The sequence below is a fragment of the Agrilus planipennis genome, unplaced genomic scaffold (assembly GCF_000699045.2).
Source record: "Agrilus planipennis isolate EAB-ADULT unplaced genomic scaffold, Apla_2.0 scaffold222, whole genome shotgun sequence".
NCBI classification, from domain to species: Eukaryota; Metazoa; Arthropoda; class Insecta; order Coleoptera; family Buprestidae; genus Agrilus; species Agrilus planipennis.
In genome coordinates this window covers 483,718-496,028 of record NW_020442436.1, presented here as the reverse complement: position 1 = coordinate 496,028, position 12,311 = coordinate 483,718, and the positions used below count along the sequence as shown (strand labels likewise).

At 33.2% G+C, this 12,311-nt stretch overlaps 4 protein-coding genes across 6 annotated transcripts; 1 reads left to right on the top strand and 3 right to left on the bottom strand.

Annotated features, from left to right (window-relative positions):
• Positions 1-4,270: 4,270 nt before the first annotated feature.
• Positions 4,271-5,438, bottom strand: LOC108739755 (3-ketodihydrosphingosine reductase-like). Its single transcript, XM_018473807.2, has one exon. The coding sequence runs from the start codon at positions 5,341-5,343 to the stop codon at positions 4,375-4,377; it is 969 nt and encodes a 322-aa protein (XP_018329309.1). The 5' UTR covers positions 5,344-5,438; the 3' UTR covers positions 4,271-4,374.
• A 1,878-nt stretch (positions 5,439-7,316) lies between these two features.
• On the bottom strand, positions 7,317-8,985 carry LOC108739754 (pinin). 2 transcript variants are annotated; one of them, XM_018473806.2, is made up of 4 exons: positions 8,903-8,976; positions 8,367-8,842; positions 8,018-8,312; positions 7,317-7,967 (listed from the first exon to the last, which is right to left on the bottom strand). In XM_018473806.2, exons 2-4 carry the CDS (start codon positions 8,838-8,840, stop codon positions 7,537-7,539), a joined length of 1,200 nt encoding a protein of 399 aa, XP_018329308.1. In that variant the 5' UTR covers positions 8,841-8,842; positions 8,903-8,976; the 3' UTR covers positions 7,317-7,536. The 2 variants fall into 2 exon arrangements, with proteins under 2 accessions (XP_018329308.1, XP_018329307.1); XM_018473805.2 differs by having other exon boundaries at positions 8,367-8,985.
• A 93-nt stretch (positions 8,986-9,078) lies between these two features.
• LOC108739752 (ornithine carbamoyltransferase, mitochondrial-like) lies at positions 9,079-10,341 on the top strand. 2 transcript variants are annotated; one of them, XM_018473803.2, is made up of 2 exons: positions 9,079-9,510; positions 9,597-10,341. In XM_018473803.2, the coding sequence occupies exons 1-2, from the start codon at positions 9,472-9,474 to the stop codon at positions 10,179-10,181; spliced, it is 624 nt and encodes a 207-aa protein (XP_018329305.1). In that variant the 5' UTR covers positions 9,079-9,471; the 3' UTR covers positions 10,182-10,341. The 2 variants fall into 2 exon arrangements, with proteins under 2 accessions (XP_018329305.1, XP_018329304.1); XM_018473802.2 differs by having other exon boundaries at positions 9,079-9,828; positions 9,892-10,341.
• Positions 10,342-10,433: 92 nt separating this feature from the next.
• Positions 10,434-11,535, bottom strand: LOC108739753 (peptidyl-prolyl cis-trans isomerase 6). Its single transcript, XM_018473804.2, has 3 exons — positions 11,221-11,535; positions 10,959-11,166; positions 10,434-10,820 (listed from the first exon to the last, which is right to left on the bottom strand). Exons 1-3 carry the CDS (start codon positions 11,302-11,304, stop codon positions 10,501-10,503), a joined length of 612 nt encoding a protein of 203 aa, XP_018329306.1. The 5' UTR covers positions 11,305-11,535; the 3' UTR covers positions 10,434-10,500.
• Between the last annotated feature and the right edge of the window lie 776 nt (positions 11,536-12,311).

The following is a 12,311-nucleotide window of genomic DNA, read 5'->3' as shown; positions in this document are numbered from 1 at the left end:
GGTCTACCTCTATCCCTCCTAACTTCCGTTTCTGCCTCTGTCTCTGAGTAGACCTTCATGCCTAAGAAGGTGTACTACTAACCTATCTCGCAAATATTTGCATTAATCCGTTAGGTACATTTTACTAATGTTTTAACAGAAAAAATTAAAATTTAAATTTAATTGTACCTACATAGTTATTCTCAAAAGTGGTTCAAAGAAGCCCGATTTTTTTTGAAGCCCCATAAAGCTAAAGCTAAAGTACTTTTTAGTTTTCCGAATTGTCATAAATCATTTTGCGTGAGGCCCAAGTCGGCACCTTTTACATAGTCGGAGAAGACAGACTATCACATTTCAACAATAATAATAATTTGAAAAAGAAGGTTGAAGACCATAAGAGTAGTCCTAACTTGTTCAGTATTTCTTCTACTTCTTCCGACAGACGGTTGACACATGGATATGCTACCTCCCTTGCGCCAAATTAACGTCATTCGTCATTTTATGCGAGTACGACTAACAAAAATAGAAATAAAACCCAACAAAAGACCGCATCATTCAGTTTTTTTACAAATTTGTACCACCTGAAGTTAAACAGTTGCCTATACTAAATTATTTAGTCGACTTATGGTATATTCAAAAAATTATATTTCCATGAAATAAAAATATTTTAAAATAAAAATATTGTACCAAAATTAATGAAATTCATTTTATCAATACGACTCCGACGGCGTATCAAACGGGGACTAGGGCGGCAGCAAGCCTAAATCCGCCAATGAGTATAATCAAAAAAGGTATAGTAGTTTTGCTAACGGGTGATCAATAAAGGAGAATGAAGAAATTAACGAAAAAGAAGATTTGATAGCTTGATAACAAGGAAAAAGGAAAAGAGAAGATTGGGCTCAGTGCAAGGGGTTCTTAAGATTTATCAGGGAGGGTCTATAGTCTTATCACGAGGCAGACAGTGGAGGATCATCAAGACGTTCAATAGGGGAAGGTGCAATATTTCGGATCGTGGAATGTTAGAATCATGAGGCAAGTAGCGAAATTAGAAGACAAAAGTTGAGATAAATAGGCTAGAATTAAGATACAGTAGGCAGAAGCAGGAGATTTCTGGAGTGGAGACTTTAGAATAATACATGCAGAATCGGTGTAAAGTAATTCGGGGGTAGGAACTTCAATGCGTAAAAAAGCAGGGCAGAGTGTACAAAATTGTTTACAGAAAAGCGATAGGATAGTTATGATTTAATTAAATTCAAAAACAGTAAAAACAGTAATAGTGTAGGTCCATATACTTACGTTATCTTACAAAATCAGTGCGATTCTGTAAATCAGACTAAGACGTAGAAGTAGTATATGAAATACAGAATACGTGTTATGTTTAGTGAAAGGACAAGAAAACCTAATAGTTCTGGGAGACGTCAACCCAGTAGGTGAAGGTAAAGATGGTGTAATAACAGTTTTTTTTTGGATTGGGCAACAGAAATGATAGGGCAGATAGACGGATATAGTTTTGGTTTAAACATAACTTAGTCATTACGAAAATTTTATTTGATCATTGCGTTAGGAGGCTATAGGTGTCAGATGATTTAGGGAGATATCAGTTAAATTAAATTCTTATTAGACAAATTAAAAATTAAGTAAAGTACTGTAAGAGTTATCCACGAACAGATACAGATAGTGATGACAGCTTAGTAGTTATCAATCTTAAATCCAAAATTGTGAAGGAGGCGGAAGATAGGAAACGTGGTAATTAAAAAAACCAAAATGATGCGATAAGTAGGACAGGCGAAATACTAAAAGAGGCGGGAAAAACCAACAACAATGACGTAGAGACTGAATTAAAACATGTCTAAATTTCCCAGCTTGAACTTAAGGTCTTAAAGAACACGAAAGTAGGAAACTCTGGGTAACAAACGAATAAAAAAAAAGAGGAAATACAAGAGTAGCATAAACGAAAATCAAAAAGATATAAAACGATAAAGTGGGAAATAATTAGGAAGTGTAGGGCAGCTACGGTACAGTGGGTTAATATGAGGTGTAAAGAAGTAGAAGAAAAGTTTTAAGCAGGTGAAATGGAGGCTTATAATATAATTAAAAAGAATTTTAGAGAAGTAATACAATAATGATAATATAATAGACGATAAGATAATAAGGAAAAGGTAGATAAGTGAAAAAAAATGTTTAGGGAACCTATACGCAGGTTAAGAGTTAGGAAATGTATTATAGAAGGAAGATAGAAAGAAAGAACATATGACTATTTTAATAGGTAAATGTGTATTTCTAAAAGCGAATTTCTAAAATGTAAAATTAGTGGATTTTATGCTGTATATAAGAGGTCTGTTCAAACAGTATCGCGAATTTTGAATTTCCGTGGGTTACGTATATTTACGATTACGATTTTCGATTTTTTGTGACGTTATGTTGATACTCACGTGTCTCACTTATACCGACAAGTTCGACCATTTTCAATGTTCAGTTAATTTTTGACAGCTGTTTTGCTTGCACGTATTTTGACTCGTCTTCGATTTTTGCCTATTCCAAGAAATGGATCAAAAAATCTGTATCAAATTTTGTGTGAAAAACAAAATTAGGTGCGCGGACGCATTTCCAATGTTGACTGTGGCATACGTTTATCGATGGTACAAGATATTCTTAGAGGGCCGAGAAGATGCGAACGGGGAAGAGCGTGGCGGAGGCCCGAACACCGTCAACAACAGGCGAAAACATTGATGAAATGAAGAAAATGGTATTGGCCAATCGTCGAATCATCGCTAGAGAAGTTGCTGAGGACCTAAACATATCGATTGGCTCCTGCCATTCGATTTTGACCAATGATTTGGGCACGAGACGGGTCGCTGAAAATTCGTACCAGAATTCCTCAATTTCGATCAAAAAGAGCATCGCATTAAAATTGCTAAGGAGCTATTGGACTGTGTCAGCGACGACCGAAATTTGCTCTAGTGACGAATCATGGGTTTATGGTCGTGACGTGGAAACCAAAGCTCAATCATCCCAATGAAAGCTGCCCCCCCGAGCCAAAACCGAAAAAAGCACGCCAAGTTAGTCTGAATGTAAAGGTTTTGCTTATAGTTTTCTTCGATTGCGTAACGTGGTGCATTAATAAGGAATATTTTCTGCAAGTTGTGAGCAATTGACGCGAAGCAATCCGCCAGAAATGCCCGGATTTGTGGAAGAACAAAAATCGACTTTTGCACCATGATAACGCCTCTGCTCACTCATCCTTGCTTATGCGCGAATTTTTGGTCGAAAACAACACACTAATAATGGCGCAGCCACCGTATTCACTAGATTTGTCCCCTTGTGACTTCTTCATTTCCCGAAACTGAAGAGTCCCATAAAAAGGCCGACGCTACGCTACGATTTAGGATATAATGACATCGAAGGAGGAGCTGAACAAGATCACAAAAAGTAATTTTTTGAAATGTTTCGAGGGTTGGAGAAAACGTTGGTACGGATGTATAATTTATGGTGGAGATTATTTTGAAGGAGATAAAATAAATATTCATGAATAAATAAATAATTTTTAAGAAAACACAAAATTCGCGATACTTTTTGAGCAGACCTCGTATTTTATTTTTACTTATTCATTTGCCATAATAAACGATATATTAATATTCATACGATTTTATCTTCATTTTTTTGTGGAACCGGTTAACCTTCATCATAACTTTATTTAGTCATTTTGCTTTAAGACACATTTGATTGGAACGTGTTATAGACCCCACATTCCTCAATGTATAATAAATTACGCTTTATTTATGTAAAAATTTCTTCAAATACTTTTTTCTATTTGTATATGGAGACTAAGTACTAGTACAGTTGGACTAGAGCTGTACATCTACAAAAATCAATCGATGAAAGGTAAATAAAACCAAATGCTTCTACTGAGTTTAATATTGAAATTGCAGCATTTAGAAACGGTCAAAACGTGGCGTTAGTTAGGCAAAGAAGGTTAATCTATAACGCGAACTGCCTGTTACCTTGTGACATTAGGGGTTTTCCCTCGATACACAGTCTGCAATTTAGTATGGAACTGTATGCGATCGACTGAATTGAGCATTAGAAAGGAATCTACTTGTTTGCCTATTGTTAAAGCAGTTAGGTACAATAAAGTTGTTTTATGATAAGATTTGAAACAGTCGATACACCTTTTTACTAATCTATGTTGACTTTCCGTTATTAGAAGTAGATGTCGGTCGTATTTAGCTACTAGCGAGGTTGTCGGGTGCGTTAATGATTGAAACTGATCTATAGCTTTTTACATCAGATTTATTACCTTTTATAATGTACAACAATGTTTCGCTTATTTTGTAAAATATAGTACGCCAATGTAAAAATATTCAAAAGTTAGTAAAATAAATAACTTCGATATTCCTACTCTGCTAATCTTTTAACAATACAATGAAATTTTGTTAGGTAAAACGCACTTATAAGTCGAATCGGTCCTATTAATAAACTCTGAATAATAACTTCCAAAAATGATGAAAATGGGGCCATCCCAATACAAAGCGTTGCCATTAAATAGCTTTCAAAACCAAGAAAACTAAAAAATTTCCTTTTTAAGGCGTCTTTAAGAATTGCTCTTGCTACCACATCAGGATCGTAAAGACCAGCTGTTTCGCAAATTAATGCTGTTTCCTTAGGTTTCCCAATATTTTCTTTTTCAAAACCAGGTGTATCAGTATCCGGAGGTAATGCAACAGTTATAGAAATATTGTATGGTCGAACTTCCATGTCTAAAGCTTCTGCAAATCCTCTTAATGCAAACTTTGAACCAGAATAAATTGACAAGCCAAATATTCCTAATAAGGCAGCTTGAGATGCTGTCAATACAATTATTCCTTCTTTGCGTTGTTTTAGTTTAGAAATTATTGCTTTTATAGGATACACAATCCCAAAGAAGTTCATAGAAATTTGAGATTCAATATCTTCGATAGACATATCTTCTAATTTTCCACATATTGCAGCTCCGACACAGTTTATCAACATGTAGATAGGCCCAGTATTTGCTTCAAGTTTTTCCAATTCACTTTTAATTAAAGGGTAATTAGAAGTATCACAAGATACAGCAGTAATTTGTTGAAATTCACCACTTTTATATTGCAACAATTCTTTGAGAGCATTTTCTAATTTTTCCTCATTTCTGGCTATAATCGTTACGTCAGCACCTAGTTGTACACATAATTTTGCGAGAGATTTACCGATACCACTAGAACCACCTGTTACAACAACGTATTTACTTTTAATGGAATTTATATTATTGATACTGCACTTTTTGAATAAAAATAAACTTAATAGACCGACTCCTCCGAAAAGTAATATGAGACTTACGAGTACAATCATTTTGGAACTACTTCAATCAACCTTAACTGACCAGAATTCGACAACTGAATTGAAAATTGCACTGAATAGGAGAAAATTCCGGTTAGATTGGCATCATTATATGTACTACGCTCTTTAGTAAAGGATGACGCTTTTTCAATGTTGCTATTATTAAAACAGCTTCAGACGAGGCGACTCAGCAGCGTTTCGCAGAAGCGGTAGATTTTATAAATAAAGATGTATTTGGAGTTTTTATATTTTCAGAGGTTCATGTCATTTCCCACACATTCACAAGCACAGGCAGAGATGTCATTACGTGTATAGTTGCACTACTACTTACCTATTAATATTTCTTTCGACATACAGAAGGAAATACCTTCTACGGAAATATAATAAGCCCAAGGCTTTAAATTGCCCGGAAACTATACTAAGAAATCGACAAACTTTCGAGCAAGAAAAACCAAATTGTCAAAAAACGAAGTAACGGCTAATGATGGACTAAAAAATCTGTCAGAGTCATATATTGCATCATTATCATAAGGCTATCAGTGATCAGTCCGAAGACTGGTTGGACACACACCTTCCTATCCTGAGTCAATCCTGACATTTTCTAGAAGCTGGAACATCTACCGTAATCTAATCTAGGTCTTATGTCTCAGGTGTCCTATCAACCTATCCCTTCTTTCCCTAGTCGACTTTCGTAGCGTAAGGTGTTTGAGAAAGATAGTTCTCATACTCTTTTCAGCACCTGCTTATTTCTAATTTTTCTTATTCACAGTATTTTTATTAGGTATCCTACAACTTCGCATTTTCTACTGCTTTACTCCCCTAATAGCTTTAGCAATCCATCTTGTCAGCAGTATTGCCGCCTCTTGGGAAAAATCCCAAGTCACTTCTATATTCGCGAACGGTTAATTTAGAAATTCGAAGAAAAGGCATGAAGGGTTAGTTAGAGACATATTAGAAGCAGAAACAGGAGTTAAGAGGAGTAGTGATAGGCCTAAATTAGATTACAAATAGTTAAGAGATGTTCTAGTGTTAGGAAAATATTAGCTCAGGATAGGAAAAAGTGGAGGTGCGTGTCCAACCAGTCTTAGGACTTGCGGCCTTATGATGGTGATGATGATTTTTATTTGAAGTTTTTGTATGATTTGTATCATCTCACCATCTTAGTATGTTCAGTTGAAATACAATAACTCGATATATGGTTTTAAAAAACATTAGCTAACATGCTTACATAGATTTAGGGTTTTAAAGTATTGATTCGTATATTTAAGGTACCAATGACCGAAATGTATTTATAGTACAAATAAAACTGATACAACTGTGGAGAAATATCAGAAAATATGGGGAAATTTAATTCCCGTTCATAAGGTAAAAGGGGAAATTTTACTTTCGGTGTTGGGGAATTGAATATGAAAAGGTGGTTATACTACTCGTGAGAAGCGTTACCAACAAATTAAGACAAAAAAAAGCTGCTAAGACGCTTTGTCTGAAAGGACCCTTACTCCAAACTATAAGTACAAAAAGTTGTAATTATTAATAAGTATCCTTATAGATAATAAGTAATTGTCAATCATAAAGCGTACCTACATGTGAAATTAAAGGCTACAGAGGTGTGAGTAGGTAACCCTTTGCAGACTGCGTTTATTTTTTCCCCAATAACTGATATCAATATAAAATTAAGATTTGCTAATTTTTGGTCCTTAGTTAAAAAAGTTGAAATAAAGTTATATATTCTGAATGACAGGATCGATTTGGCTGAAATTTTGATTTTGAGAAAAAATTGTTTTGATTGAAGATATTTTTGACTAAACTTTTATTTTGGCCACTATGAGCATATTGCAAACCTTGTGGACTATTTAAACAAAGAAAACAAATTCCAATACAGTCACAACACTGCTTTTTGGGCCAGCCAAATACTGCTATTGGCTTTCTTTTTGGAAGTTTTACAACATATGCATATGCACACATTGCTAAATAAAAAACCGTAATTTTCTAAAATTCAATTTAATGAAATAGCCAAACAATGATTAATTGATTACTTACTGATGTATTACAAAATATTTTGAGATTTTACACAGTTCATCTTAAAATACATTATAACTTGCATACACTCTAAATTTTTTTGTAAAAACTGATTCAAAAGAAAAATGCACGTGTTAATTCGTGGTTCACTTAATTAACAAAAGTAATTTGTACCATTTCATTTATTCACTGTACTGATTCCTGTACACTTGAGTTATTGATTTGTAGGTCTGTCATACAATTTTCTTCATGTTTCACTATAACTGCTATTTCTTCTGTATCACCATTTTCAGTTTGAGTCCTTGGTGATCTGTTATTTTCAACTTCCACATTTATATTTTCATCCTCTCTTTCTTTTTTTTGTTTTAGTTGTTCCTCTTCACTATTTTGTATTGTATTTTCTGTATCACCTCCTATATCTTCAATTTTCTTACCTTGTTCCAATGTATTTTCTTCAGACATTTCCTCTTGCATCTCATGATCTTGATTTTCTTCAATTTCCATTTTATCAGTTTCAGTTACGTCTCCTTTAGTTTTGGGTTCAAAATTCTTCTTCATTCTGTCTTCAATTCTCTGTAATTCTTCCATTACTCCTTGCCTCTTCTTTTCAATTGTGGCTGAAATAAATAAACTATTAGTTTTTGTAGTTATTTAATTAATTATTTACCTTCTGTTTCTTTCTTTGATGCCTGTAATAAGTCTTTATGTTTTTCATCCATTCTTTTAGGAAGGTAAAATATATGAGGCTTAGACTTAGTCCTGATAAAGTTCATCAGGGGTTTTTGCTTATCCTCCCATGTGGCATATTCTTTCATTCTCATCATTTTCAATTCGATCATTTTAATTTCTGCTTGCTTCTTCTTTCTATTAAAAAACAGCTCCTGTCTTTCTTTTTTAATCTCTGCCTTTTCTTTTATTTCATGCTCTTCAATTTTTTTCTCTAACTGTGCCCTCTTTTCTTCCTAAAACAATCATATTAACCATAATAATAAAAATTATATTTAAGTTCGACATACTCTTTGCTTAAGCTTTGTTTCTTCTTGTTGGAATTTTTGAAGTGTTCCAAGTAAGGCCCCAAACATCCGCCTATTTCTCTCTTTTGATTTAACATCTTTACTTTGAGCTGCTAGAGCTTCTTGTCTGCTAGGGACTTCTCGAGGGGTAACAATGACTTTACTAATAAGTCCTTTTTGAGCTTGAGACAGCTCTTCATAGGGAGTAGGTTTCTCAGATAACCTCTTAAACACCGATTCTTTTTTACGTTTAACTGTGGGTTCATTATTTTCTAAATTTACGTTTCTAGTTTTATTGCCTCTTAACCTGGCACGATCATCATTTAAAACTCGCTTATTTCCTGGTCGATTAACGAATTCGGAAGGATCGCGTCCAATTAACCTCTTAATGTTTTCGTCAACCCCTTTCAGGCTGCTCCTGGCTTGTTCCAGTTCAGACTGAAGGGCTCCAAATGATTTTAGTATTTCCGTGCCCATAACTAGATATTAAACCAAGTTGTACTCCAATAATGTGTTACATTTAATCAATTTTTCATTACTTTTTTAAATGGATTACACTGACATTGACATTTCTTCGGTATTTTAAAAAAGAAACTCTACCCTATGTATATCTATTATCTATGAACTCTACAGTCTACGAACCAGAGAAGAGAGCTACGAACATACGAACTCCATAAACAGACAGCTTAACCAACATTAATCAATGACTAAATAAAATCCCAATGTAGTGTAGTGTTACCACAATCGCTTACGAAATTTAGCGCTTAATTTGAATTTAATTTTTGTGTTTGTTAAATTAAGAACGTTAAAATGGGAACATTTAAGTTAATAACAGTAATTAAAAGACATATTTCGTCATTAAAAAAAAAAACATTGACTTGCCCACTTCATTTAACTGATAATGACGTTATTGACATGTTATGGAAAGCTTTGGAATTTAAAAAATTGTATTTGTGTTACGACTATCAAACCAAAATTTTAAGAAAATGTACCCTCATATATCTTTCGGCCGATTCCAAAATGAACTTCACTATTCCTATATTAAAAGCTACCAAATTATTCGGAATGGATTTGAAAATAATTTCGGATAGTAATTGGTTTAAAGATAATGATTTGCAAGATGTTGCGTCATATTTATCAAATTTCGGTAATATAATAGCATATACTGCAAAATATCATACAAAACTTCAGGAGATGATTGATGCATTTCGTATTCCTGTTTTATGTCTTCAGGACTGTCGGTATTCCGTTGCCGACACTCTTTCTGATATTATGACTTTTTATGAACAATTTGGATACTTAACAGACTTAAAATTGGCTTGGCTTGGACCACCATCTAGTGAACTTAATACTTTTCTGCATTTAGCGCCACATTTTGGCATACAAGTTGCTTATTGTTGCTCTTGTGATCCTGAGACACGTACTTCCCCTTCATCGTTATTTGAAGCTAAGAATGAATTCAATGGTAAAGCGATACTAAACGAATGTTTATCTTTTGATGAAACTATTAAAGATAGTCATATTATAGCCACAAAGTACATAGAGAAGTCCAGGGAGAAACTAAACACAGACTTGTTTAAAAATGCCAAACCAAACTGGGTTTATTTACGAAAATTACCGAGGGCAGTTAAAGAGGCTGACGACCATGTTTTTAAGAATTTTGAAAGATGTATTACATGGAAGTCGAGTATAAATAATGTTTGGATTTATATGAGTTTGATTATGAAACTCTTAAAAGAATATAAAAATGTTACACACAAGCCAAATTTCGAAAACACAAATTCTCAGCAAAGATATAAAGTTTTGCCTAAAAAATAGGTATCAGTCGTAAGTTTTTATTATTAAATTTATAGCAAAGGAAAGAATAATAAATTATGCAATTTAAATAAATTTATGACTTTAAAATGGTCATTCAATCTACAGCAGGCTTTATCTTCCTCATACTAAATAATTACGTGTTTAACAATCCAGCAGATGATGCTGTAAAAATTATCCGACTTTCAACTTCACAAGTTTTTTGACAACACAATATAACTTTAAATAAAGCAACAGTTTGTTGTTATTTTTATTAAAAATTTACTTAAAAAAGCACACAGTACTGTCTTTTGAAAATATTAATTTAAATCATATAATAAATTTATTCGGATGCATCATCCTTAGTAACTGAAAATGGCTCAGCTATTGATTCATGACCAGAATTGGCAATGATCACGTCTTCAACAGGTCTATCTCTACCGTCAGTCCTCGAATTTTCAATTTTACGAATAATATCCATACCCTTCAATATCTTACCAAAGACAACATGTCTTCCATCAAGCCAGGACGTCTTCTTCGTCGTTATAAAGAATTGTGAACCATTTGTGTCTTTACCTGCATTAGCCATTGAAAGCCATCCAGAACCATAATGCTTAAGTTTAAAATTTTCATCTTCAAATCTGTCACCATATATGCTCCTACCTATATGAAAGTTATAGTGCACTTTTATACTTTAAATAAAGAAAAAGATAACTCATTCAAACTTAATATGTAATAGACACAAATTCTTCTTTCAACATACATTAATGATATTTATTATACCAAAAATTTAAAACCTACCACCAGTACCATCTCCTTTGGTAAAGTCTCCACCCTGTATCATAAAGTCTTTGATGACCCTATGGAATTTACTTCCTTTATAGCCTTGACCTTCTGGTTTCTGGGCTAATTCGATAAAGTTTCTGACAGTCTTTGGAACCGTTTTTCCGAACAGACCGATTTCAACCCTTCCAATATCATTATCGCCTATTTTAATGTCAAACCATACCTAATTCAATAAAATGCTTTAGTCTATTTTAAAACTTTCAATATAAATTTGTACCTTATCAGTAACTTTTGGTCCTCTGTTATCATCTGCAGCAATAAAACCAACAAGACAAAGAGCAAACAATAGTTTTTGATCCATTATCACTGGCGTGCAGTCAATTTGGGTAACAGAATTTCAGCGAAGAAAATAACAATAACTGTAACTGTTAACTTCTGTTAGGATACGTTCACCTTTCTTTATTCTCTCTACCACCTCCACTTTTGCATTTAAATAAGGTATTTGAGCTAGAAGATACGATTAAACATTTTTTATTTATCTCCAATAGCTTTCTCAATTCTCATTTGCCAAATGTTCCACTCTCATACGTCGATTCAAGATGACGCCATGCGTAGTTGCCAAAGAAACGAAAAGTTTAAAAATGCATTGCTTTTAACTTCATTTTCCAAATAAATTGAAAAATATTTTAATATATCAATTCGAATCAGCAGTTTGATTAAAACGATAGAAAAACTAAGGAAACGATTTCTAAATGTTATGGTGCAAACTTTTTATTTATTTTATTGTTACGACTTAGTGTATGTTTTATATTTGTATCCATTAAAAATATTTACACGCAGTTTTACTGAAATCTACTGCAAGCACTTGGAAATATGGTAAATGTTCGGAATCTATTTTTAGTTTTATATTATCCTGGTTAAAAATCAACTCTCAATGAACTGAACTATTGCTTTTATTTGAATTCTTTTGTTTTGGATTTTTTAATTTTCATTTCTCTAATACCTAAGTATAAGGAAACAGGAGTGATAAAAATCAATTAGACAATTGTACATTTCTTATTCTTATTACTACTTTCTTAACTTTCATTTTTTTTAAACATATACACCCTACAAATCTAGATATAAAAATTTTGCATTTATTTTTCTATATTTTTTCCTAGTTTTCCTTTCAAGTTTTCCAATTTCAGTTGTACCAATCATAGAAACTACCATAGATAAGGGATATTAGATTGATACTACCAACATATTAATCCAATCCCTCTTGCATGTCAAAGTCGTCTTCGGTTTCGGTCAGTTTCGGTCGTCTTACATCATTACATATGATAGTTGTCAGTTGTCAGTTGTTACCCTTTGTGTATCTATTATCTA